Source organism: Alligator sinensis, unplaced genomic scaffold (assembly GCF_000455745.1).
Source record: "Alligator sinensis unplaced genomic scaffold, ASM45574v1 scaffold30_1, whole genome shotgun sequence".
In the NCBI taxonomy this organism is placed as follows: domain Eukaryota; kingdom Metazoa; phylum Chordata; order Crocodylia; family Alligatoridae; genus Alligator; species Alligator sinensis.
The window spans coordinates 1,112,222-1,140,163 of NW_005842060.1; the positions used below are offsets into that span (position 1 = coordinate 1,112,222).

Genomic DNA, 27,942 nt, shown 5'->3' on the forward strand with positions numbered 1-27,942 from the left:
AAGCTTACTGTTATACAAATTGCCAATTGCTCAAATCGCAAGCGGGACTTTATGAAGGGGGATAAGGCAAGGTGCCGCATTTATTGATTACATGAGTTGGACATAGAGGTTCCGGCACACCATTCATACAAACACACACAAATCATCATACACATCATTACACATAGGCATACACATGCACAAAACAACCATTTCATCCACACATACACCAGATGTAGTTACCAGCAATACTTGCTCAATATCAGCCCAGGGCAGCCAACCCGGGCTTATTGAGTAGATGATGATGATTTGAAGATAGCAGATTTAAAGATAACAGAGGAGCGGGGTGAACAGATGCATCTATGCTCCGATGAAACAGCAGTAGAGAAAGAGACTCGCCCAACTTGGTATTTTCAAAGTGTTCTTTTATAGGGATTGGCATCCTTTGTTTCAGTGCTTTGGGGTTTTTCCATACCCAGCTTCTGTTTTTGCAGTTGTTCTTCTTTTGTCTTCAGCTTATCTTAGCCTTGGAGTATTGTTGCCCGTCTGGCAGAACTTTTTATTCTGTTATCTCCTTTGTGCCCTCGAGCTTCAAAGGGATTCTTCCACCGTTCATTAATTAGTTTACTGACTGGTAACTTACATTTGGCGCCTTGTTGCTTACCTAAACAGTTAAATCATCTTCTCCCGTCTCTATGCCATTCTGTCACCATTCACCCTTTTACACACACTCATACATAAAGGCTATGCAGAGTTAATTCACTTATGTCAAGCAGAAGGATACAAAATGGAGTTTTCAAGTTGCTCACAGGACAAGACTAACATGGTTACATTTCACTATTATTATACTCTATGTTAACATCAGCTACATTAGTTCAGTTCATACTACATCGCTAGCACCATGGGGGTCTTGATTGACCACAAGATGAACATGAGCCACCAATGCAATGCTGTGTCCAGCAAAGCTAACCAAACTCTGGCATGCATCCATCGATGCATCTCTAGTAGGGCTGTGCGAAACGCCTACATTTTGTTTCTGTTTTGGATTTGGCTGTTTTGGAGGGACGGTGATTCATTTCGGTGTTTTAGATCACTGTTGCATTTTGATTTGGCCACATCAGCTTCGGAGTTTCAACACTGTTTCGGGAGAAGCCCCGATGGCTGTCCTGCCTGGCCCCAGCCTCCCACCATGTGGAGGCGGGGAAAAAGCCCCGCATTCACCAGCTGTAGCAATGGTGATCAGGGCCTCTGAGGTTTGGGTCAGAGCCCCCCCCCATTCAGCGTGGGGCAGTGGGGGGCAGCGGGGATCATCCCCCCTGCACCTGGCACCCGTGTGGCAGCTGCCCCGTGGTGCAGGTGCAGTGTGGCTTGGCATTGTGCTGTGTGCTGTCTGGGAGCTGGGGCTGCTGGGATTGAGTGGTGCCGGGCTCTGGCTGACTGCTGGAGCTGCCCCAGCTTCCAGACAGTGCATGGTGCCCTGCCAAGCCATGCTGTACCCACATGATGCAACAGCTGCCCCACGGATGCCAAGCTGGGGGGGGGTCCCTGCTGCCCCCCATTGCCCTGCGCTGTATGGGAGGGCTCTGCCATGAGCCCCTAGGGCCCTGATCTCCACTGCTGCAACTGGTGAGTGCGGGGCTCTTTTTTGAAAGTGCCGGGGGGATGGGGCTGGGTAGGGCAGCCATGGGAGCTTCACCCCTGGCTCCTCTAGCTGTCTGCCTCTGCCCTGCCAGGGGAAGCCATGGGAGAAGCCCCCATGTCTGCCCTGCCTGACCCTATCTCCCACACTGCCCCAGCCTCTCAGCACTTTAAAAGGAGGACTGAGGGGCCATGTTGGACTATTCCCGGGGGGCACCTCCAAAACATCCAAAACATTTTGCATGGTTTCATTTTGTTTCAGAGATGTTTTGGAGCCTTCGGTTTTATTTCGGACTTGGTGTTTCGGGGGCCCCGAAATGGGCTGAAACACCTCTGAAACGAAGTGGCTGCCGAAGTTTTGCATAGACCTAATCTCTAGCAAAACCAGGGATGTCATCCTCCTGCTTTACTCGGCCTTGGTGAGGAAGCAACTGGGGTATGGTGTCCAGTTTTGGTCCCCCCAGTTCAGGAGGCACATGGATAGGCTTGAGAGAGTCCAGAGGAGAGCCATCCATATGATCAAAGGCCAAGAGAGCAAACCTTATGAGGAGAGGCTGAGGCACATGGGACTCCTCAGCCTGGAGAAGAGACAGTTCAAGGGAGACTTGGTGGCAGCCTATAAGTACATAAGGCTAGTTCATCACAATCTGGGAGCACAGTTGTTTACCAGAGCTACCCAAGAAGTAACAAGGTCCACTGGCCACAAACTCCTAGAAGGCTGACTTTAGATTGAACGTAAAGACAAACTTCTTCACAGTTCAAGTGTCCAGGGTCTGGAACAGACTCCCCCCCCCCCCCCCCCCGAGGTGGTGCAAGCACCTACTCTGGACTCATTCAAAGGCATTTTGATCCCCACAGACTTCCTTCCTATGTCAAGGAGGCTGGACTCGATCTCATGAGGTCTCTTCCAGCCCCTAATGTCTATGAAGTCTATATGGGGAATCCCTTAACCCAGGGGTGGTCAATTATTTTGGCTGGAGGGCCACTTAATGAGTTTTGGTGAGCTGTTGAGGGCTGCAAGGGTGGCCGCGCCCCTTGATGGGTGCCCCACACCCTGGTCACCATCTTGGGACCAGAAGTTCTGCCCCCTTAACCTTGACCTTTGCCACTGGATGTCCCTCCCCTTGCCTCAGAAGTACTCATTTTGGAAGGGGAGTGTGGCCATGTTGGAACCATAACAAAACCAAATCATATATAGAAATCATAAATGGGAATTAAGGACAACAAGAAGTCTTTCTTTAGGCATGTAGGGAACAGGAGGAAAACAAATGGGAGTGTGGGGCCACTGCTCCTAACGCAGGAGAGCTGGTTACCAGAACTCACGAAAAAACTGAACTCCTGAATGACTACTTTGCTTTAGTACTTCACTGGCCCAAGGGAAAAATCATGCCAGGTAGGGTACAGAATGAGCATGGTAGGGATGACAGACTTCCTACTATTGCCGTAGAACTGGTGCATGATCAATTAAAAATATTAGACATATATAAGTCAGCAGGACTGCACGAAAGTCATCTGAGAGTGCTGAAGGAGCTGGCCGAAGTTATCATGGAACCCCTGGCAAAACTTTTCGAAAACTTGTGGTGCTCTGGAGAGGTCCCTGAGGACTGGAAGAGGACCAATGTTATGCCCACCTTCACGAAGGGGAGGAGAGAGGAGCTGGGTAACTATAGGCCAGTTAGCTGTCCCAGCCGCCTGCGGAGGGTTCGGGATTGAGAGTATGGTTGGGGGTAGAAAGGTAAGAAAGATTTATTGACTTAACAAAAACACAACTATGCGTAGTAACAAAACAAACAACAACAGACAAAAGCAATTCGTGTCGGCAACTTATCGGCAGTCCCTCTGATGCCTGATACACAGCAAGCTTCTCTTTCCACAAAGTTCAGCAAAGTCAGGCGTCCCTGAACAGCACTGTCTGAAGGGTACTGGGAAGGACCCTGGAATGCAGTCCTTGGGCTCTTCGAGGTCCACGGGCCCACTGATCCAGGCAACAGCTAACTAATCCTTTTTACAGAGCTGTATCTTCCTTCTGAATGGTTTCCAGATATTCCAGCCAATTTAAAGCTTCTGAATGGTTCTGATAACTTACAACCACTCAGATTCCTTTTACTTCAACTGTCCTTAGACTGACCAATAGCAGTACAAGCCTTGCATTCCTTTGATAAGGTAATTTTAACTACATCACAGGGCCTTACTACTTTTAGGCTTTGCTAAATTTACTAGGCCTTACTTTATACAAGGCCTCACTACATCTTAAACTTGAATTAGGCTTTTAGCAACAACATATAACTTAATATCTAAACAAATACAGAAAAACACTTGATATAATCTTCATAGAGCCTTCACCAAGCACCTTTATTACACAGACATAATTTCAGCTGTCACACTAGCTTAGCTTAGCTCAGCTCCTATCCCAGGGAAAATGCTGGAAAAATTCATTAAGGAGTCTGTGTGCGATAGGCTTGCAGAAGGTAGGATTCTCAATGACAGCCAGCATGGCTTCATTGCGGGCAGGTCTTAAAAACCTCGTCTCCTTCTATGATCAGGTACCTCTCCATCAGAATGAGAGAGAAGAGGTTGACATTGTATACCTTGACTTCCAAAAGGCCTTTGAATCTAGTATCCCACGATGTTCTCACAAGAAAATTGCGGGCTTAACTGCGCGACAGTTAGGTGAGTAGGAAGCTGGCTGCAGGGTAGGACCCAGAGAGTTCTAATGAATGGATCTATGTTGTCCTGGCAAGATGTGGCCAGTGGTGTCTCTCGGGGTTGGTGCTTAGTCTAGTTCTGTTCAACATCTTTATCAATGATTTGGATGTGGGGGTGAAGAGCTCACTGGCCAAGTTGGTGGACAACACTAAGTTACGGGGGAGTGTGGTCATACTTGAAAATAGGCTGCAGATACTAGCGGACCTAGACAGGCTGGCGAGTTGGGTGGATCAGAACCAGATGAAGTTCAATGCTGAGAAGTGTAAAGTGCTCCATCTGGGGACAAACCATCCCCAATATACTTATAGGCTTGGTAGCACCAAACTGACCAGCACCTTGAATTAAAGGGACCTAGGGGTAATAATAGACTGCAGTATGAATATGAGCCGTCAGTGCAACGCTGTAGCCAGCAGGGCAAATAATACTCTGGCATGCATCAATAGATGCATCTCAAGCAAAACCAAGGAAGTGATTCTTTTGCTTTACTCAGAATTGGTGAGACCACATCTGGAGTACTACATCCAGTTTTGGGCACCGCACTTTAACAAAGACATGGAAAAGCTTGAGAGAATCCAGAGAAGAGCCACCCTTATGATCAGAGACTTTTACGGCAAGCCATACGAAGAAAGGCTGAGGGACCCGGGACTCTTCAGCCTAAAAAAAGAGAAGGCTGAGAGGGGCTTAGTATCAACCTTTCGCTACATCAGGGAAGTACATCAAGGGCTCGGTGAACAATTGTTTCATAGTTTCATAGTAGCTAGGGTCAGGAGGGACCTGAAAAGATCATCTAGCCTGACCCCCTGCCACAGGCAGGGATGAATGCTGGGGTCACAAGACCCCAGACAGGTGATCATCCAACCTCCTCTTGAATTTGCCCAAGGTAGGGGTGAGGACCACTTCCCTGGGAAGTGGGTTCCAGATTTTGGCCACCCTAACTGTAAAATATTGCCTTCTGATCTCTAACCTAAACCTATTTTCCATCAGCTTATTACCATTGTTCCTCATCACCCCAGGTTGCGCTGGGGAGAAAAGGGCTCTACCTATTTTCTGTTGATCTCCCCTGATGAGCTTGTAGGCAGCCACCAGTTCCCCCCTCAGCCTCCTCATTGCTGAAGCTGAACAGGTTCAGGTCCCTCAGTCTCTCCTCATAGGGCCTGTCCTGCTGCTCTGTTCCCCACAGCACCTTTGAGGAAAACCAGGAGTAATGGCCATAAACTCCTGGAAGACTGTTTCAGGTTCAACATTAGGAAAAAAACTTCTTCACAGGTAGGGTATCTAGACTTTGGAATAAGCTCCTTCCAGAGGTGGTGCAATCACCTACCCTGGAAATTTTCAAGAGGAGACTGGATGGTCACCTTGCTGGGGTGACCTGACCCCCCAGTGGTCTTTCCTGCCTAGTGCAGGGAGCCTGGACTTGATGATCTTCTGAGGTCCCTTCCAGATTTACAGTCTAAACAGCACCAGTTCTAACACAGACCCCTGGGGGAACCTGCAGTTTACTACTTTCCATCCTGAAAACTCACCATTTATACTCTCTCTTTGCTTTCTATCCTTAAACCAATTTCTAATCCACGGGTGGACCTTGCTCATGGCTGCCTAACTTCATTAATAGCGTTTGGTTGGGGACCTTGTCAAAGCCTTTCTGGAATTCCAGATATACAATGTCAACTTAAATATTTAATTAAAAGTTTGGACATTTTGGCAATTCATGAAGATTGTGATGGTAATTCTTGCTTAATTTTATTTTTATCAGTATGTCACTTAAATTTCTGCAGCTACTTTGCTTTACTTGTGACCATTTGAAGAAAACCCTTTAATGTTAATTAAAACTTAGACTCTGGTTACAAATGCAAATTTAACTTATTGAAAAATTCGTTTCTAATTTAGTTGGGAAGTTAGTTCTATGTTGTGGTCCAAAATGTAATGTTGTTGAGCTATATATAAATCAATTTTTGAGCAGTAGCGGATCCAGAGCATTGAAATGGGATATGTGGAGGTGAAGAGGTCACTCACTGCCCATGCATTCAGCTGCTCACCTAGAGTACTTGCCAGTGAAGCAGGATATTATTGCATCAGTGTATCCCTCTAGATCTGCTTTTGCCTGAGAATTCTTTCAAATAAATGACAATGAAAATTAAATTATTAAAAAATACTGAAGGATGCAAGGTAGCACAGTTGAATTCATTCAATGCAATATCTTTAACTGAATCATTAAAGGCTTGTTTCTGTGCTCATTGAAGTTGCAGCAAAACTGCTGTTGCTTTAATGATGCAGGTTCCTAGCCAGCATATGTTAAAGATGAAACTGTTTTGTGCTAGTGTTTAAATAACACTTTTAGATTAAGGCTAAGCAGTTGCTATATAAACACTGCATATAGCTTATTTTTATAGATATATCTGTGTATTTACTTTTAGATTTGGAATCCAGTACAGATATCCTTTGCCATATGATGCCTTTCTATAGCTATGACGTTCCTCATACTTGTGGTCCAGATCCTAAAATATGCTGCCAGTTTGATTTTAAACGTCTTCCTGGAGGAAGAGTCAGTTGTCCATGGAGAGTTCCTCCAGAGGCCATTCATGATGGAAATGTTCCACACAGGTACAGTACTAGAAACTATTAGTATGATGAATAATTAAAATATACTTGCTGAAAGAGGCCAACTATCACTATTTGCTGGATTTATAGCTTTTTATAGATATTTGTCATGTGAAAATTATTCCTATTACTTGTGCACTGTATGTATTCCTGTTCACAAAATAGTTGCTAGTATAGTTTATAAAATGCCTAAGAGCCAGAGAGAAACTAAGTGAGTTAGCATATTGATCCTACAGTTTCTGATATCATTTTGATTTTCTGTTTGATCACCTAATTTTTTTTTGAATCTCAGTCCTTTCTCTGCCTTGCTCAAAACCAACAGCAGGATTTTTTTTCCTCCCTAATGAATCAGATAGCAGATAAACCAAGAAAAAATACCATTTAGCCTCGCTCACAAATAACACTTCAACCTGTAGTTTGTTTATTTCTGGAATTCCAAGAGTCCAAACAGTTAAGATTGTTTCTGAGGCTGGAAACAGATGTCACCTTTGTGCCTCCATAAAAAATGTTCTGGTATTACGGAGATCAAGCAAACAGATGTTCATGCCACTTGTTGCACTACAAATGCTAAAAATTGTGGCAATGGCAATACGTAGCATAAATTTGTGATGCTTTTTTTGCAGCAGACATCTTTTTGATTTCTGCAGGAGAGTTCAGGTGCTTCTGGGGCCTCAGGGGTCTGATCCTGCTTGACCTGGGAATTCTCATTCCTGGGCCATGTAGAATTGGGTCACAGGAGCATCTGCCCAGGGTCCCCCTTCTGCAGAGGTGCACACCAGGAATCCTCCAGCAAGGGATTCTCTGGGTGCATGCATTATACTGCTGTGCCCTAATTCAGGATATGCCTCTGTAAATGAGGGAACCCTGGGTTTCTCACAGATGCATGCCCCTGGAATCCTCCAGCAGGAGATTACCTGGCCAAACATTGCACTGCCATGCCCTGATTCTGGCACATCTCTGCAAGTGGGGCAACCCTAGCTTCTCGCATTTGCAGATGCTCCCCAACTGGTGTTTCATAGAATCAGGCTCCCACAGCTCTCTGAAGTGGCAGTGGTCAGGCTCTGTGGGGCAGTGGGTTATGTTTGTTTCGGCAAAGCTGATCCGTTTCATTTTGCGATATCTGTTTATAACCTTAGAAACACCAAATTTAATGTAAACACATCCTGCTTGAAGGATTCTTGGTACTGATAACAGACAAACCTTAAAAGGATTTTAAATGTTGTTTTTTATATTGTAGTTTTTCTGTCCATGATGTGCTATTTATAACTGTCATTCTTACTGGGTATTGATTTGTTAGTTACAATGGGTTTTTGAAGCTGTAGATGAGGAAGGGTCTTAGGCTTTAATCTTCCATATATAAGGAGATGTCAATACCTAGTTATGTTCTTGACAGGTTAAATTAATCTAAACTGGGCTCTGTGGCCCCTGGCAGATGTTAAAATAATGGGCCAACCCCAAAATTATGCATCTGGTGAGGCAGAACACAGTGTTTGGGATAGGGCATAAAGTGTTTCAGATATGAATTATTCAGCTTCCAGGGCTACCCACAGCTCAATCCTGATGCTTAGTTGAGCACAGCTGATTGGGCATAGGACAACTTCAGGTCCTGCTAGTTCTTGCTCCCCACAACCTAATCTCCAGATGATAGTTAACATCCTTTTGGGCAGCCCCGCATCTGAGATGTGTGCCACACCTTCAATTTTAAGATACCGTACATTTTAGCTGGACTTGGCTTCTCAGCCTCTATGCAGACCAGGGGCTTTTTTGGTGCTTTTATCTAACAGCTGATTCAATCAGCTGTTAGATAAAAGCACCAAAAAGCCCTGCTGAAGCATATAATCACTGGTGTTGGGCAAGCTGGGTCAAACTAATGTGACGCTTCTTCTGGGCATGCACTTCACTTGGTGTGGGGGCGTGCCAACCTTAAAGTAAAGCACTGTTTTATTTTGTTTTGTTTTCTTCATGTCTGTAAGCAGCCATAATGCTTAGCATGGTTTATGCCTGAAGTTAATCTTTTTGTTAGCTTTACTTTGTCTGGATTTTTATTGTATTCAAATTTATATTATATAATAATATTTTCTCTATGTAATATTCCTCTGTCAGTAGTTTATTAACTCCATTTGGAGAAAACATACTCAAGATTTTTTAGCTGTAAAATTTTGCTATTGTTTTCTGTTTTTGCCTGCTATTCCTTTAATGTGAAATAACCAAAGAACTGTTGCTTTTTGTAACCACAATGCATAAATCTCTCATTTAAATGAGTGGTTACCTGTAAAAATCTCTAGATTTTCAGGACTTTTTTAGATTTGTGAAAGGGATTTCAACTAAGTGCCAAGCCTAACTCTTGCTGTTGAAGCAAGTGATTTGCTAAAGCGTTACTAGCTTTAAGTTGAATGAAAAATTTGGTTCAGATTTTACCTGTATTTGTAAAGTTTTTAAAATACAATACATTTTCATGTATTAGTCTTTGTTATTGAATGGTAAATCTTTACTATATTTTATAACAATGTAATTTAGAAACTCGTGTGAGAATCATAATCGTAGAGAAATAGGGTTGCAAGGTACCTCTAGAGGTCATGTAGTCCAGGGGTTGGCAATGCTTTTGGGTAGAGTGCCAAAAATACCCACAATCTCAATTTGTAAGATGTTGATGTGCCGAGGTGGATGGTGGGGGAGCCATGAGGGGTCCAAGTTTTGGTGTGGCAGCACAGCCCTGACCCCTTCCCCAAGGTGTGTGCGCCAAGCAAAATGCCTGTGTGTGCAGTCTATTCCACTGCCTCATTGTTCTAATAGTGAAGAAGCTTTCCCAGATACCCAATTTAAACTTAGTTTGCTGCAACTTCAAGCCATTGGTCCACGTCCTCTCTGCAGCAAGAGAGAAAAGTTGTTTTCCCTCTTTATGGCAACCCTTCAGGTATTTGAAGACTGCTGTCATGTCCCCTATAAAGTCTTCTCATGTCCCTTTTTCTGCAATCAGAACAAGCCTAGCTCCTTCAGCCTCTCATATGACTTGTCTTCCCAAGCCCTTGATCATCTCTATCTGCTTCTGGACCCTCTCTAACTTCTCCATGCCTTTTTAAAATGTGGAGCTCAGAACTACACACAGTTCACCAGATGACAATTCTGACATGGACCCATTTAATAATTACCATTTTTGTGTGGCTATTGAGTCAGATATCTATCTACCTTTTATAGTAGTTTCATCCAGCTCACATTTCTCTAATTTGTTTTTCAAGAAGGTTTTGTGGGACCTTTTCAAAAGCCTTACTGATGTCTAGATACACTATATCCACAGCATTCCCTTCATCCACCCAAGTAGTTGCTTTGTCAAAGAGGAAGATCAAGTTTGTTTGACACAATTTATTTTTTCATAAATCCAGACTGGCTGCTTGTGATCAGCCTTTTGTCCTCTAGATGCTTGCAAGTGGCTTTTCTTAGGGGAATGCTCTAGTAACTTCCCAGGTATTAAGGTGAGCCTAACCAGTCTGTAGTTCCCCGGGTCCTCCTTCTTTCCTTTTTTTAAAGAGAGGCATTACACTGACTTTTTTCTGGTTCTCTGGTCCCTGTTCTGTTCCCTGCATCTTCATGAAGATCATTGTCAAGGGCTCCAAGATCTCCTCTGCCAGTTCCTTTACGACTCTGGAATAAAGTTTATCTGGCCCTGCTGACTTGAATTTATTCAGACCCAGCAGATGCTCTCTGACTGTGTCTTTTGCTATCTCCTCTCTCATTTTGTCCTCTTCTTTATCCAGATAATCCCTATTAAGTTTCTGTCTGCAGCTTAATATTTTTGTGAAGACTGAGGCAAAGTAGGTCTGCCTTTGCATCTTTCTTTCCTTGTTAACAGAGAACTTACAGCTTCCTTGGTCCTCCTTTTCTGGTCAGCACACTTTGCAGAACCTCTTGTTGTCCTTAACCTCCTTTGCCAGGTGCAGCTTGTTCTTTATTTTTGCCACCTTGATTTTGTCTTTGCAGGTTCTTTCTATTTCTTGGTATGTTTCAAAGATTCATAGATTGTAGAGTTGGAAGGGACCACAATGGATCATCGTGTCCGACCCCCTGCCCCTGGCTGGAAAGAGGACCAAGGTCAGATGACCCCAGCCAGGTGACTATCTAGCCTCTTCTTGAAGACATCCAAACTAGGTGAAAGCACCACTTCTCTTGGAAGCCCATTCCAGATCCTGGCCACCCTGACTGTGAAAAAGTTCTTCCTAATATCTAACCTAAATCCACTCTCAACTAGTTTACACCCGTTATTCCTAGTCACTCCCTGGGGCGCCTTAGTAAACAGCATGTCACCTCTTCCCCATTGACCTCCCCTAATAAATTTATAGGCGGCCACAAGATCTCCCCTCAGCTGTCTCTTGTGAAGGCTGAAGAGATTCAGCTCTCTCAACCTCCCCCTGTAGGGTCTTTCCCAAAGGCCACTAATCATGTGAGTGGCCCTCCTCTGGACCCTCTCCAGATTCTTCACATCCCTCTTGCAGTGTGGCGCCCAAAACTGGACACAGTACTGCAACTGTGGCCTGACCAGTGCTGCATAGAGGGGGAGGATCACCTCCTTTGTTCTATTAGTCACGCACCTGCTAATGCACGGCAAGGTGCGATTGGCCTTGTTGATGGCCTTGTTACACTGCCGGCTCATGTTCGTCTTGGAGTCAAGGATGACTTCAAGATCCCTCTCTGCCTCCGAGCTGCTGAGAAGGACACTCCCCAACCTATAGGTGCGCTGGGGATTCCTCCTTCCCAGGTGGAGTACCTTACATTTATCTTTATTAAATTGCATCCTATTTTTCTCTGCCCGTTGATCCAATCTGTCCAGGTCGGACTGAATCTGCTCCCTGCCCTCCGGTGTACTAACTTGTCCCCATAACTTGGTATCATCAGCAAATTTGGAGAGAGTGCTCTCCACATCCTCGTCCAAATCACTGATGAAGATATTTAATAATACCGCTCTGAGGACTGAACCCTGTGGGACCCCACTGCCCACCTCCCTCCAGGCTGAGAAGGAACCATCCACCACCACTCTCTGGGTGCGGTCCCTAAGCCAGTTGGCCACCCACCTGACCGTGTAGGTGTCCACTCCACAGTCTGGTAGCTTCCCAATGAGGATAGGGTGCGAGACTGTGTCGAAGTTTCCTTGGTGACCTGCCCATTCTTCCATTACCTATACGCTTTCCTTTTGCATTTGAGGCGTTTTAGAAGCTCTTTGTGCAGTCGCATTGCTCTCTTGGCATTCTTGTGTTTCCATTGTGCCAGGAGAGTTTCTTATTGAGCTTCCAATGTTGTGGCCTTTAGGAGCTCCCAGCCCTCTTAGGTGCCTTTATCCTACAACCTATCCTCCCATGATACCATGCCTATTTGTTCTTTGAATCAGATGAAATCCACCTTTTTGAAATCTAGCATCCTCATTTTGCTTTCCTTGTCTCATGTTTTTCCTTTTTCAGGATTTGGAATTCTATTGTGTTGTGATAACTTCCTCCCAAGTTACCCATTACCTTCATATTCTCCATTAATTCTTCCCTGTTTGTCAGGACAAGATCCAAGATAGATGATCTCCCAGTTTTGTCTTCACCTTTCTGGAACAGAAAGGTGTTCTCCACCTAAGTTAGGAACTGGCTTCACATTTTATATTTGGCTGCATTGTTCTTCTAGCAGGTGTCCAGAAAATTGAAATTTCCCATCAGTACCATCCCATAGCTTTTGGATAGATTTGTCACCAGCTTGAAGAGTGCCTCATCCACCTCTTCCTGAGTAGGTGGTCTATAATAAATCCCCACCGTTGGTGCTGCATCTTTCACCTACACCCAAATGCATTCTGCTTGGGTGTCTGGTATTAATCATGTGTCTTGTCTTAATCATATTTGCTTGGCTTACTGGGAACTTTGCAAGGCTGGTGTTATGAAAAATGTGCTTTGTCAGGAAAGCTGTTTTTAATTTTAAAATCTATACTGGTGCTTTTAAGAATAGAACAGATCTCAACCATTAGATTTTAGAATTACCTTGGAGTGTTGGTAGTTGGAGAAGTCCAAGTTTTACTTGAAAACCAAATAGAATGAATCTTTAAAATTGAAGATGTTAGAAATGAATAATCAAGACAATACTGAAGTCAACTCGACTAAGTCTGCTGAACTGAAGAGCTCAGGGATTTGAGTGGAGAGCTCTGAAAATTTTCTCTCTTGCAAAAGAGGAAAACAACCTTGTAGGAAATAGCTTCCAGGTTAACTAGATGAATAACAGTCTCCAAAAGAAAAAAGGGTGTGGGGGAGTAGGGGGGTAAAGGCCTGTTATAGTCCATATAAATATAATTAGAAACAAAATACTAGGATAAAGATCATTATTTACATTGGAAAATTAAAAAGTTATTGGCTGGAAGTTACTTTACCCCCATATGCATGCATTTTGTGCAGTGAATGGCAGGAGAGTTCAGGGAAAATAGCATGTGTTCATGTAATCAAAACTATCATAGTGCATATGCACATGCTTTGCAACCATAAGTATGTTTTCCTAACATAGAAATTGGTATATAATATCCTGAAGTCTTTTGAAAAAAAGTTGGAATATAAATGATGCATACTGTAACTATGCAGTCATCTCCAGATGCTATTTTTGTAATGGTACAAAGTTTGTAGTTGTGGGGTGGAGAGAAAAGAGAACTGTGGGATCATGGATGTTCTTTCTGTTTGGCAAAGATGTTAAATGTGTGCTGCCATGACAAAAGTTGCAGTCTAAACATCAATTTATTTCATCAGAAATCTATCATTTTTGTGGAAGATCAACCATTTTTATCCTGGGACAAATACCTTCAATGTCTGGTATGCTGTCATTTGCTGTGTGAAATTTTGCATATATCATGTAACAGACGTAACATCTGGAGGGGTCCTATGGGTCATCAGTGGAGTACGAACCCTGAAGTTTTAGCAGTGAAGTACAGTGCGTTTGCTCCTTGACTCGCAAAATGATTTATATGAGCCAGCAGAAGCAGCTCTCTCTTGTTTTTCTCTTTTCTGAGGGAAGGGGAGAATGGATTTCTGGGCCTTGGAAGGAGCCCAGCACAGACTGCCCTGGAACATGTGATCTTTTTCATCCTTAGAAATTGGGGAAGCATCTTTATCCCAGTGGCATCACTGAGGGTAGAGATTGAAGAATGTGTCTTATAGGTTCATGGACTGGACCTGGGGATTAAAATGGTGGTGGGAGAGTCCAGATTGAGACTCTTTTGTCCCACCTATTTCTTTGTTGGAGCCACTCTGGCAAATCCTGGTGTTTCCAACTGAATATGTGCTGCTACTGCTTTGGCAGTGAAGGTGAACCCAGTCTAAGGCCCTGTTGATGCATTACACTTTAGGTATGATTAACCAGTTAATCATGCTTAAGTGGTTACCTGGCCAGACGCTTATTTAGTTACTAGCATGATAAAAAAAGAAACAAGTTACAAAGCCATTCCACAAAATATGTGTAATAATTTTGTAGCTGCTTCCTATTATGCCATTAATTGAACATGTGGCCAGGGCCCCCTGTGGCTGGGAGTCCCATCAGCTGATCCGAGCTGCTAGCTGGGGGGGCCCATGTACACCTTTGAGCCTGGCAGCTCCCAGATGATGGTGGCTCCTAGCTTCAGGAGCACTTCTCTGTTGTTTGGAACCCCATCAGCTGACAGGGCTCCCGGTTGCTGGGGCACGCCTTGCAGTTCCAACGCTGGGAAGACTGCAGCTGACATGGTGTGCCAGCTGGGGGTCCCAGTTGCATGAAGCAACCCTTCCCCCCCTCAACCCTCCCAGCTGGGACACCATGTCAGTTGTGATCTCCCTGCTGTGGGGACATGTGGGGTGCCCCTGTGGCTGGGACCTGAGAGGGCTCCCAGCTGTAGGAGTTTGCTTCTTGCTGATGCAGGGGGATATGGGGATTTGGGCTCCCTCTGCACTGGCAATAAGGCGTGATGGGATCTGATTTACAGTCCCCCATTCATGCCTCCTGCCATGCATGTGTAGAGGGGCCCTAAGAATGCCAAGTGATTTAGCAGACTGTCACAATTTTTCTCAGGATCACAAACAAGAGGAAAAAAAATAAACCTTAACATGTAGCTTGAGGGGGTTTTCTCCATCTTAATATTAAAGGTCTGTTGCAAAAAGCTGCGTGACCGCTTTTCAAAAGAAAGGCCATATGCATTCTTTATAAGTCATTGTTAGTTTTTCCATTAAGAATACATCTTAATGAATATTTCTTTTCTTGAAGTAAAATGTATGGGATGATTGAGGGTCTCAGTGTCATGGGGTCATCATGCATATAATACTCGGAACTCCTGTAGATAGTTTAAAAATATATATTTATTCCTAAAATAGAAAAGTTGCTAAACAGGAATTAGAGCTGTTTGTGTATATACTGTAGTATATGGTAGAAGAAAAACCTAGAAAAACAGGAAGGTCATGTTTAGGTTAAATGTACAGAAACTACATTTGAAAGAACTTTTTTTTGCCCTTTGTTTTAGGGAGCCAGGAAGGAAAGATGTGTGGGCTTCAGAACTGAGGTGAAAGTATATTTTAGTCTCCAGCAGGTCTGATGTGTAGGTCTTGCCCCAAGTATTTTTCAGTATATAGTTATTCTACTCTCAAAGTAAAGATTAGGAAACAGCTTTGTGAGAGGAATTTCAGAGTTTTTCTCTCTCAAGGTTATGAGAGGAAGAACACAGTTGGCTAGTTCCTTGCCTACGTATTCACTGTTTAAGGGCAATCCTGTTTCACCCTGTTTGAGTCTCTGAAAAAAATGCTAATGTGAAGTTGAAGACAGGTATTCTTCCTCCTTGCTGTTGTTTGTGGATTAGTCATAAAACTAAGATGAAGACTAATTCTATAAGTAGATACACTAATTTTTCAGAAACTAACAGAATGGATAGGATTGTGCTTGGATGCTGTGACACCTACATGTGATTAGAAGCTAGTAATAATGGAATAAAATCTATCCCACTATGTCTCTGAAATGGGGAACACAGCTAATGAATGTGACTTGCATTAATGGCAGAGTTGGCATGATTTAAAAAAAAAAAAAAAAGTTTCTGAAAAGTCCCTGCGACAAATCTATGCTTCTAGGAGACTTGACAAAGTATGCCGCTGATTTAGAAAGAAATTGGAGGGAGGTAGAAAGGAGAGATGTCAAAAGTTAGTATGAGTCCTCTTAATTTGTATTTTTTCATGAGTCTGGTATCTCATGAGTAACTTTGGACAAAATATTATCTGGTTACATGTGCAAAATCTGAACTAAAAATGAGTTTTCTAACAAATGTGTTTTATAGTCTTCTGTAGTTCTGATTGTTATGATATCTAACTGATAGGATACTTACTCCCAGAGGTTTGTTTTTTTTTTCTTCATGGGAGAACCTTACAAACCTTAGTTTTAATGTGGCTGACATCTTACCAGTGGTATTGATTGCAGACAAGACAGTTCAGCACTATGAATTATAAAATGGGCTTCTGGCAAGAAAACAGTGATGTTCCTGAGTGAGATGAACTATCCTTTGTAGAGTACACAAAATACCCTTCAACTATGGGTTAAAACTTCCTTTAAGTGAGATTATTACTTAGAATAAGTTTACTGTTAAATGCTGTTCAGATGGCTAAAAGAGAACCTGATTTAATAAGCTTAAGTTTGTAAGAATTTTAGATATAGCGGGGAGTTATATTTAAATTCTCGGAGAAACTTTCATTTAATGTAGTTCACTTTGAAAACCAAGCAAAATTTTAAAAATTTAAAACTGCTAATTCTGTTTAAAAATTGTATATACTGCAACATCGTTAAGAACGTACATCAACGTAGCTTGGGATTCTTTTTAAAAAAAATGGAAACTCAAAATCTTTAGTCACTACTTGCAAGTAAAGTATATATGGACAAACAAACATGGCCTGGATTTAAAAGGGGAGTGGGAGCTTGCTATTCAGAACTGCTTAGCTATTGTTCTGCTCTAAGAGTTTTCTGTACAAGAGCCTATAGTGATAGAAGTGTAGCAAAATTGCTCCAACTTAATGCTTCAATCAGGGTCAAAGTTGGTGGCCATTTTTGCTCACTTGCATGCTACAGGATCATGAACACAACACTGTTACAGCATTAACAGTTGCTTCATGCTCCAAAGCAGCAGCAGCTTCCCCTTCCCTTTTGAAGGTGTTTCAGATGTATGTTTGTCCATAGCCCAAGTAAGGTTACTTCAGGTTTGCCCATGGTCCTCCCATTGGCACCTTAATTATGCAAGCGGGGTGTTGAAAAGAGATTAATGGTAATCATAGGTATTTTGCAAGATTTTGGGAAATTGTTACAAACATTTTCACCCTCTCGTACATCAAATCTGTTAATCAGTTCAATATGTTACTGTCTTGGGATGGTCTGGAATACTATACATCTCTTCTCCCCCAGCCTTCTGAATAAAACACTTCTTGGGGAAGGCAGAATAAAGAAGCAAAGACTTTTCCAGAATCATAGGTGAATGATGGCTGCATAGAGTTTTAATGCAGGAGGAGAGACTAGAGAAACTGGATCTATTCAGCCTCCGCAAGAGAAGGTTGAGAGGCGACCTTGTGGCTGCCTATAAGTTCATCAAGGGGGCACAGAAGGGAATTGGTGAGTATTTATTCACCAAGGCGCCCCCGGGGGTTACAAGAAATAATGGCCACAAGCTAGCAGAGAGCAGATTTAGACTGGACATTAGGAAGAACTTCTTCACAGTTAATGTGGCCAGGGTCTGGAACGGGCTCCCAAGGGAGGTGGTGCTCTCCCCTACCCTGGGGGTCTTCAAGAGGAGGTTAGATGAGTATCTAGCTGGGGTCATCTAGACCCAGCGCTCTTTCCTGCCTATGCAGGGGGTCGGACTCAATGATCTATTGAGGTCCCTTCCGACCCTAACATCTATGAATCTATGAGTAGGAACATAGTTCATTTGCCAGTGTCACACACCCTCCCCTTGCACAGTGAAAAGCTAGAGGTTTAACTCTTTCACAGGTGCTGCTGATTTGCCAGTCAAAGCTGCTGCTAGTTCAGTTGAGAGTGTGAGAAAGCAGTCCCCTCTAGACAATGCAGGTAAAGGTGTGATAGGATCTGATGCATGATCCAAACAATTGTGCCTCCTGCCATGTCTCACATACATGGCAGGAAGTGTGATTGTGAGATGGCAAATTAGATCCTATCACACCTTACTGCTGGTGCAGGGGGAGCCTGTGATCACCATCCCAGGCACTCCCTGCACTGGCATGTAGCAATTTCCCATGGCTGGGAACTCCTTCAGCTGACAGTCTCCCAGCCATGAGGTGCCTGGGGTGCCTCTGGGGCACATGGGCCCCCTTGCTGGGAGCTCCAGTCTGCTGATGGGGCTCCCAGCCACAGGGTCCCCCTGGCTACGTGTTCAGTTAACAGTACGATAGTAAGGAGCCACAAAGTAGAATAACTTTGTAGATTATTTCTCCTTTTATTACACCATTAATTGATTGAATGTGTGGCTGGTTGACTACTTAAGGCATGATTAACTGGTTAATCACGTCTTAACTGTAACTTGTATATGGGGCCTCAGTTATGCCTCTAGTTTTGGCTGTGCAGCTAGGGGAGGGTGTGTGAACTCTACCACTGCTCCATATGGCCAGGGGGGGGAGAGAGAGACCCAGCAGCCATTCCAGCCTTTTCAGTCCTCCATTCCAGCATGGAAATCAGTCTCCTTGTTTAAGACGCACCACCCAATTTTAGATGGCTAATTTCTTTGGGAAAGGTCTATGTGGTATGAGAGTAAATAGAGTATATTATTACTCTATTATTAATAGAGTATATTATGAGAGTAATCAAGTATATTACTCTATTTACTTCAAGCAAATAAATGTAATAGGAGGTTACCAAAGGTAGAATTACCTGTGTCAAATAAACATTTTCTTTGCTTGATGAGTACTAAATTTATTTACATCAGTTGTGGTAGATCTCATCTGTCTCAGCTTCACCAAAGTTTTTGATACGTCCTACAGAGCATAAGATGATGGTAATGAGTAAAGAAAATGAAAGGTGGGTTGGGAATGAGCTGAAGGAGAAACAATAATGGATCGTGTTGTTTGTAGAGGTATCAGGCTGGAGGGAGGTTATTAGTAGAGTTCCAAAAGAATCCGTCTTTAGGCCAGTGTTTGATTTGCCATTCATTATGTCTCAAAAAATAGTGTGTTGATGAAATACCATATTTTCTCACATATAACCCACACCTTTTTTGCAAAACTAGCTAATGAAAATTGGAGTGCACATTGTATGTGAGAAAAAGGGATTGGCCCAGGTCTGGAAACCTGTTGTGAGGGAGCACTATATCTCTCTACCCTTCCTGAAATTCAACATCATTGATTTAGTGACCAAGGGATGGATCACTCTAGATATAACCTGCTCTTCCTCCAAAGTATTCACTTTTGTCAGAGACAGGATACTGGGCTGGATGGACCTTTGGCCTGAATTAAGAAGTGCCATACTATGTGCTTATGGGGTGCTGTGTACAATTTTGGCCACCATGTGTTGAAGAAAGATGAATTCAAGCAGGATCAGGCAAAGTAATGGGCAGCTATTAGGATACTTGGGAATGGCTAGCTTATAACCAGAAGAGAGTTTTGCATGTTTAGTTTAGCAAAATGAAAGTTCAGTGAGAACGATTACACATTATAAATGCATCAGAGATGACAAGCAGTAGGAAGGGGAAAGAACTATTTAAGGACAGTGTTGGCACAAGAACAAATGAGTATAAATTATCCATGAATAAATTTTAACATGGAATTTAGAAGAACGCTCTTAATCAGCTAAGCAGCAAGGTTGTGGAGCAGCCTTGTAATGTAAGTAGTGGGAGAAAAAAACCCTGCTGCTTTTAAATTAGAACTTGCTGTCTTCATGGAAAAAGTTTTGTAAGATTTACTTGCCTGCTCTTAAGTGAATAAGCAGAACTTTTCAAGGCTTTAGGGTCCTCTTTGGAACACACTACATAATTTAGGATGTCATTGCTATCTTGTCAAGTGATAATTATTCTGTATTCTAAAATTATTTCTTTTCCCTTCAAGGGCTTGGATGATTTTAGATCAATACAGAAAGAAGTCAAAGCTTTTCCGTACTAAAGTTCTCCTGGCTCCGTTAGGGGATGATTTTCGCTACACAGAAAGCTCAGAATGGGATCAGCAGTACCAGAATTATCAGAAGATTTTTGATTATATGAACTCTCATCCTGATTTACATGTTAAGGTAAAAAGCACTGATTTTTTTTTTTCATATGATATATTGAAATGTATGATATATTGAAACTAAGACTTCCTAACAAACTGTTCCCAAACACCATTAGCACTAACTTTAAGTTGCTCCTTTTTTACATGATGATAGATTTTGATGGACTGAGATTTTGTTTTTGTATCACAGAGAAAGATAGCTAAATACTACTGTTGTTCAGTTGAAAGACTTGATGAATAAGGAAGGTACTGACGATTTTGTTGTTGTTACTGTTGTCATTTGACATCATAGTTTTTATTTTATTTTACATCGGGTTAAGTATAGGTGAGGGCTGGTTCCCCTAATGCCTCTTCCCTTAAGGCTTTACATTTTTCTATACCTAGTAAGAAATAATAATAATAGCCGATGTGATTTACTTGAAAAATAGTCTTTACTTTTTCTTAGGCTCCTTTAATACTGTTATTGTTGTGGAAGGTTTATAGTTCTTATCTCCTGTCATCTTCAAATGTACATTCTTCCATTTCTCTCATTAAGCTGCTTTTGAGCACTAATTGCCTTATTTAACACGTCTCAAACTGCCTTCCCCCTTACTAAGTGCATTATCATAAAGCTATGTAGCACAAAATACCTTGGATGCAATCATTTTAAAATTTTTGGTATGCTTTCCTTTATTAGTTAATTGAATTTCTTTATAGTTTGTCAAATAAATAAAGGTGCATATAGTTCAACATTTTAAACATGATTTATAGATTTAAAAGACTTTAGGTTCTTTTGTTTTCCTTCAGCCATTAATAATTTTGATTTTTTTTTTTTTTTTTTTTCTCACAGATAAGTGAGAAGAACAAAATCTAAATGTGTAATTCACTTTCTGTAAGCAGTCATTTCCTTACAAAGAGTAAATATACTAGCACTATACTCAGGTGAGAGCACATGCTCAGATAAACATTAATTCATTCACGCTAACATTTCTTCCTGAGTGAGCACCATAATAATTATATTGAACTAGGTGTCACTGGTACATTCATATTCAGCAGAAAGAAGAGTCTTGTGGACTTTTTTCTATTTTGAATATTTACTCATTTATGCGTTAAGGCTTGATCTGTTTGCATGCTGAATTCAGTAATAGTTCCCTGCTGCTTTCAGAGCTGCAGAATCAAGCATATGCTGGGTTATTGGAATTAACAATGAATTTTGAAATAAGAATATTTTAGTTTTAAGATTGTTAACATGGTTATAAAATTATGCTTTCTGGTAAATGAGAAAGGAATCTAACTTGGATTCAGCTTAGATATTAGATCTTTTAGGATTGTATTTTTAAAAAATAATAATACATTTCAATTGACAAATAACTTGTAAGGTCTTGAAAAGGTTTTATTTTTACTGGGTGTATCTACACAAAACACTTTACTGCACAGTAGACTAATCTGCGCAGAAAAGTGTCATCATCTACACGTGCACATTTACGGTACAGTAAATTAGTCTACTGTGCAGTTAGCTACTACCTGTAAATACAGGTAGTAAATACTGTGCAATAGTGCATGTGTAGATGGTGACCTGAAACAAATTTGGTCCCAGTTAGCCCCAACACTAGGGTGTCATGGGGGCTGGAGAACTCCCCCAGTCCTGGCACTACTCAGCTCCTGGCTCCCTGCAAAAGCTGGGAGCCAAGCAGTGCTGGGACTGGGTAGCTTTCTGCGTCAGTCTGTCGTCGTGTCGTTTCCCCCCCACCCCGCAATCCTGGCGCTGCTTAGCTCCTGGCTCCCTACAGGACCTGGCAAGCGGAGCAGTGCTGAGACTGGGGAGCTAGCCGGGAACTGTCCCATTTCTGGGGTGGATCCCTACCAACTCTAGGCCGCTTGAGGATTTCCCTGAGCAGCCAAGAACTGTCCCTTCTTTCCCTGTTTCCAGAGATGGGTTCTTGGCAATCTCTAGGGCATGTCTCTGGAAGCAGGGAACATGTTGCCTGTTGTTCCTAAGATCAATGGACTGGACAGCAAGTTGTGTTTTGCCCAGTGGAACATTTCTTTCTAGCCTCAGCTGATTTGTGGGGGGAAAGGGCAGGGGAAGGGAATAGTTTGTCTTTGTGTTCTCACAAACTCTCTCCACTTATATCCACAATGATTTTCTTGCTACATGACTATGAGAGCTGGTATAGCATGGTCTCCTTTCCGCACCCAAGCTCCCCTATTTTTGCATCGGGGTGATTCCAGGACTTGCTTTTGAGTTACGCTGTAAAAGGGGAAAACCCTTTTATATTGTTTATATGGACATAGTTTTGAAATGGAATCAAGTAAACTTCTTTGTTTTCCTATATAAACAGCATGAGAAAATGAACTTCTTACTGTGAAATAAAAGGGAGCAAGGATTTACTGCATTAGGGGCCTGTCTCATGGTACCTCCCTGTATGCGTAGTCTTACTTTGTGGTTTAGTTTTCACTTCCCACGTGGTGAGAGTGTGCATATAGACAGCTACCAGGAAGCAGCTGACTTAAGGTGGGTTTTCACTTTGAAAACAGACATGTTTTGATTTTTATTGTTAGATTTGATTATTTTGATATATCAAAGACTTTGTGTTGTGACGTAATAAAGTTAATGCATTTGAAAGTAAAGTCTCGAGGAAGAACTGCATTGTTATTTCATTAGAAGAGGGAAAATTTATAACATTTTCCAGATACCTACAGAAGATGGATTACTAATGTCCAATAGAGGTTAGAGAAAAGGGCAGTGTTTGGGACATTTTTCCCACAGTTGAAACCAAAGTTTGCTTAGGCCTTTGTTACTTGCCCTAAAGAGAGAAATGTAAAGCTTACTACTTTTTTAAAACATGTGTGGATTTAAACTACTGGTACTTTACAGGAGTGTGTTTATATTTGGCAAATAAACAGCTTGCATCTTGTGTTCGAAAATTATTTTTGATGAGTTAAATGTCGGTCAAGGCATCAGGGGAAATTTTATGTACTTTAAAATAGACCAATAATTCTATTATGATCTGGCTTGCAGAAAGCATACTTTGAAAGTATCTATTAAATCCAACATGTCCTTATCCTTTCGCACTGCATTAATAAACCAAGGAAATGGAAATCTGTTAGTCACATAAGTTTTTTTCTGATTTTGTTTCAGGCCCAGTTTGGAACTTTATCAGATTATTTTGAGGCTTTGCGTAAAGCAGGTAATTTGGATGAGAAGAGCAGCAATTCAGTTTTTCCTGTTTTGAGTGGGGACTTCTTCACATATGCAGACAGAGATTATCATTACTGGAGTGGCTACTTTACATCACGACCCTTCTACAAACGACTAGATCGAGTTCTGGAATCCTATTTAAGGTAAGTGTCATCATATAATTCTGCTTTGCTTTAAAAATTCCTAACTTAGAAAATATGTTTTAAGATAAACTCTGAAGTTTATTTTTATTATATTATGGTTGAGATTCATATATCGCAGTAGGAAAAACATAACTGGTCTCCAAAATTTTTGGATATTAGTATGACAGTTTACTCTGCTTGCTTCAGAATGGGTTTAAAATACCATTGGAAGTAACTGGTCACTTGGGATACCAGCCAGTGTGTGCATGTGACCCTTGTTGAATTGCTATTACCATTTTTTGATCACTGTTCGTTTGAGCTTGTTTTTGCAAGGAGGAGATGGGCACAGAAAAAAGGACAAGTGAAATCTGGAGGAGCAAAAGTAGGCAAGAGAGAGGAAATCCATTCGATGATGAATAGGAGAGAGAACTATGAGGGCTGAGGCACACGGGGATTGAGGACAGGTAAAGAATGGAGTAGCTAGGAAAAAGAAAAAACTTGGGAAAACAAAGCAATAGGAAAGTGAGGAAGAATATAGTCAGACAATACTGAAGAAGGAAATCAGAGAGAGAAGCGGGGAGTGGGGGTCATGGCCCTGAAAGAGAGATTTTTAAGTAAGTTGAGAGAAGTGGTGGAAGAGAAGGCAAGTAAAAAGAGGAGCTTAGGGAAAAGAGGACAGAAGTACATTAGAGAGAGGGTAGCGTGGGAGGAGGGGTAATTTTGTGTTAAAACACCATAATACATAATTAACTTCCTTGTTCATTTTAAAAAATGCTTCATATGCTTTTATTCTTAAAATGGTTTTATTCTCGTCTTGCACCATACTATAATTGCTTTTGTTTCTGTTTCTATTACCTGATTCTCTGCTACTCTTATTTTGCTGTGGGTGAATCTTTTACAGCCAGTGTTTTTTAGGACAGCCTTTTTTACTGCTAATGTTTTCAGCACATGCTAATGAAATGGGCAAAGCTACAAGAAAAGGACTGTGATTACATGTAGTTAACATTTTATCCGGAGCAGCCTTGCAGCATGAAAGTATGGCCTCTAAGCAAGGTGGTTATACCTCATTCTTTAGAGGTAGGGGTTATTTTTTCCATACAAAGCTGGATGAGTGGCTTTTCTGATGCAAGTCCCAACTGGGAGGTAGTTCAGGGTCCATTTTGGAGCTCCCTGTGTACTTTGTTTTTCTTGGATCAAATCCATATAATTGTACGACTAAGGTTCCCTCTCCACGTTGCAGTTATTGCACAGTTAACTGGTTAATTGTGCTGTTATGTTAAGACCAGGTACATGTGCAAAGGAGCTGTTACACCATAAAACACTCCAACCAGCTGTAAAGTTAAACCTCAAAAATATGAACTAACTTTTAATGCTAATTGTTATCAAGCTTTAATTTGCATGTGGAGCAGGGTCTCCCATGTAGCTGAGAGTGACATCAGCTCATGGGGTACCATGCCCAGCATGAAACCCCTGGGCCTGAGGGATCGTGGCAGCTGTGATCCCCATCCTCAAGCCTGGGACATCAAGGCTGCCATGGTCCTGCAGCTCTGGGGTTGCACAGGGTGCCTCTATGGGCTGCAGGTGCTTGCTTCTTCCTATTGAAGGTGGAGCCTAGGATTGAGTTCCAGCTGCACTGGCAGTAAGGCACTATGGGATCCAATGCACAATTTCACAATCATGACTTCTGCCATGTGCACATGTAGAGGGGGGCCACACTGTAACAAATGTAATCTGATTGGCTCATTTTGATTCTCTTTGTCTGTCTGGGAACCAGCATAAACCAGTTCTTTGGTGATCTTGGAAGTTTTCAATTAAGCAAAATTTATGTCCTTGTGAGAATGAAAAGAGCAATTCTTATTTTTTTTCCTAAAGTGTCTGGAATGTCTCCTTATCACTTTTCTGCTTTCCTTCCCTTCCTGGTCACACTAACAAAGCTACCTTCTGCTCTATATTTATCTCTAAAGCTTCTAAAACTTTGGTTAAAAATATTTAACGTAAGCACTTAACTGCAGTAGGGCAACACAGAACCAATGCATACTTTCATAATTCACTAATCATTATCAATACACCTGAGGCTACAGGATGCATATATGTACTTTATATCCAATTTTGGTTGTTTGTCGATAATCTGTTGACAAATTCTAAATTGAAAATTTTTTTGGAAGTTTGTTTTCTGTTATGTCTTTCTTGTTTAACATAAATTGTGGGTTTATCCAGCTAAGCAAATTGTAATGTTAATTACTTTAAAACACTGATGAACATTTCATGTGTAACACCTGCTAAGTTCAAATTGTACTAATTCAAAATGAATGTTGTGCCTTCTGCCTTAGTCATACTCTTGCAGCTTTGTTTAGGCCCTTAAACGCGGCCAGGGCTGGCAACACAGAGCAATGAGGTGTTGGAACAGCTTACCTAGAGACATGATACGCTGGAGGGTAGGGTAAGGATTCAGAGCAACCTAAACAAATTGGAGGAATGGTCAAAAGAAATCTCATGAGGTTCAACAAGGACAAGTGCAAAGTCCTGGACTTAGGATGGAACAATCCCATGCACCAGGACTAGCTGGGGGCTGACTGGCTGGGCAGCAGCTCTGCAGAAAAGGAGCTGGGGGTTACTGTGGACAGTAAGCTGAAGATGAGCCAGCAGTACACCCTTGTTGGGAAGAAGGCTAATGTCATACTGGGCTGAATTGGTAGGTGTGCTGCCAGTAGGTCAAGTGAAGTGATTCTTTTAATCTATTCAGAAGTGGTGAAGCCGCATCTGGAGTACTGTGTTCAGTTTTGGGCCCCCCCCCCACTACAAGAAGGATGTGGACAAATTGGAGAGAGGGCAACAAAAATGGTGAGGGGGCTGGGGAACATGACTTGTGAGGAAAGACTGAGGGAACTGGGCTTCTTTAATCTAGAAAAGAGGAGACTGAGAGGGGACTTCATAGCAGCTTTCAACTCCCTGAAGTGGGGTTCAAAAGAGGATGGATCTAGACTGTTCTCAGTGGTGGCAGATGGCAGAACAAGGAACAACAGTCTCAAATTGCAGCAAGGGAAGTTTCTCACTAGGACAGTAATAAAGTACTGGAACAAGTTATCCAGAGAGGTGGTGGAAGCTCCATCATTGGAGGCTTTCAAAACCTGGCTAGACAAAGCTTTGGCTGGAATGATCTAGTTTGGGATGGTCCTGCTTGGAGCAGGGGTTGGACTAGATGACCTCCTAAGGTCCCCTCCAGTCCTAACTTTCTTTGATTCTATGATGGATCTGTTTATTACTTGGAGTCCTTAAATCCAACAGTAAATATCATTCAGAAAGGTGAGAAATGGCTGAAATAGAAGTTATAGATGAACTACTAAGTGGTGTGTTTAAAGTTCTATGGCATGTGTTACACAGTTGGTCAAACTAGAAGAAACATAAAGACCTCTATACAGTCTACAAAATGCATCCGTTTATGGTCCTGTATCCTGAATGTATACACTGACAAGCAGATGTTATTCATAGTAGGTTTTTTGAAAGCAAGAAAATAAGATCCATGTTGGATCCCTTTGCACTGAATATTTAGAAATATAGACAAAAATTTGTTAGGCTTATGAAATCACATTTATCTCCGTGACACCCCTGTTGGTACTGGTCAGAAAGCAATCAAGAAAATTAACTGGAGATCAGATGGCATGCTTTTTTGAAGGCCAGGCAGAAAGAATATAAGCCCTCAGTGTTATTACAGTTACACAATGATGATACAGAACTTCTAATCACAGACGAGAGATTGTCATTGCCTGGACCAGGCATTCCTTTAGGAAAGGTCAGAGGCAGGGAAGACTAGTTAATCAAACACTGACATTTCATCTGCGGGATTGAGACACCTAAAGCATGTCTTACTAACATGCTCTTGGTGTGCCCTTTGGCTCAAATGATGACTAATGGGAGCATAAGGGTCCCTGTAAAGTACCTGTGTAGACAGCCTGGCTCATCAGTTTGGTGTCTTGTCAGCATTATTGTGCTTCATTTCATAATCTCTTCATTTTTACCATATTCGACTGAACAAGGTGCTTCAGAACATGATGAGGTATCGGACAGGACACCATTGTCTTCCTACCTAAACAAGTCTACTTCCCCAACTTCATTGAATCCCAGCTACGTGGGACTCATTCCTTCCCTCCTCTGCCTGCTGTCACTTTTCTCTCCATGTTGGATCTCACCAATATTTGAGAGAGAACTGGCAAACCATGACAAGATCTTCCCCCTCTGTTCAGCCTGGCATCCTTTTCCTATGTTGTTCTTTTTGTGTTTGTCACAGACAAGTTTCTCATCTGTTCTCATCCCCTATACTTTACTGTGTAATATGATGCTGTGAATCTCCATGATATTGTAGTGATTTAAGTTTTATGATAGTTAGGTATATGATACCTTTTCCTTAGTTGGTGTCATTTCTTCTCAAGTCTTATTGTCCTTAGCATGTTCTTGCATAGTCCTCTTTTGTTTCATCATCCAAGGGAAGTGTGGACCTTCTGTAGCGGGCTCAGGG

General features: G+C 42.1%; 1 protein-coding gene across 1 annotated transcript in view; it reads left to right on the forward strand.

Moving 5' to 3' along the window:
- Positions 1-27,942, forward strand: part of MAN2A1 (mannosidase alpha class 2A member 1) — a 229,426-nt gene that overhangs the window by 65,336 nt on the left and 136,148 nt on the right. Inside the window, exons 8-10 of the mRNA XM_025203529.1 lie at positions 6,738-6,924; positions 19,968-20,145; positions 23,248-23,450. Coding sequence (XP_025059314.1) covers positions 6,738-6,924; positions 19,968-20,145; positions 23,248-23,450 — 568 coding nt within the window. The remainder of the gene's footprint in view (positions 1-6,737; positions 6,925-19,967; positions 20,146-23,247; positions 23,451-27,942) is intronic.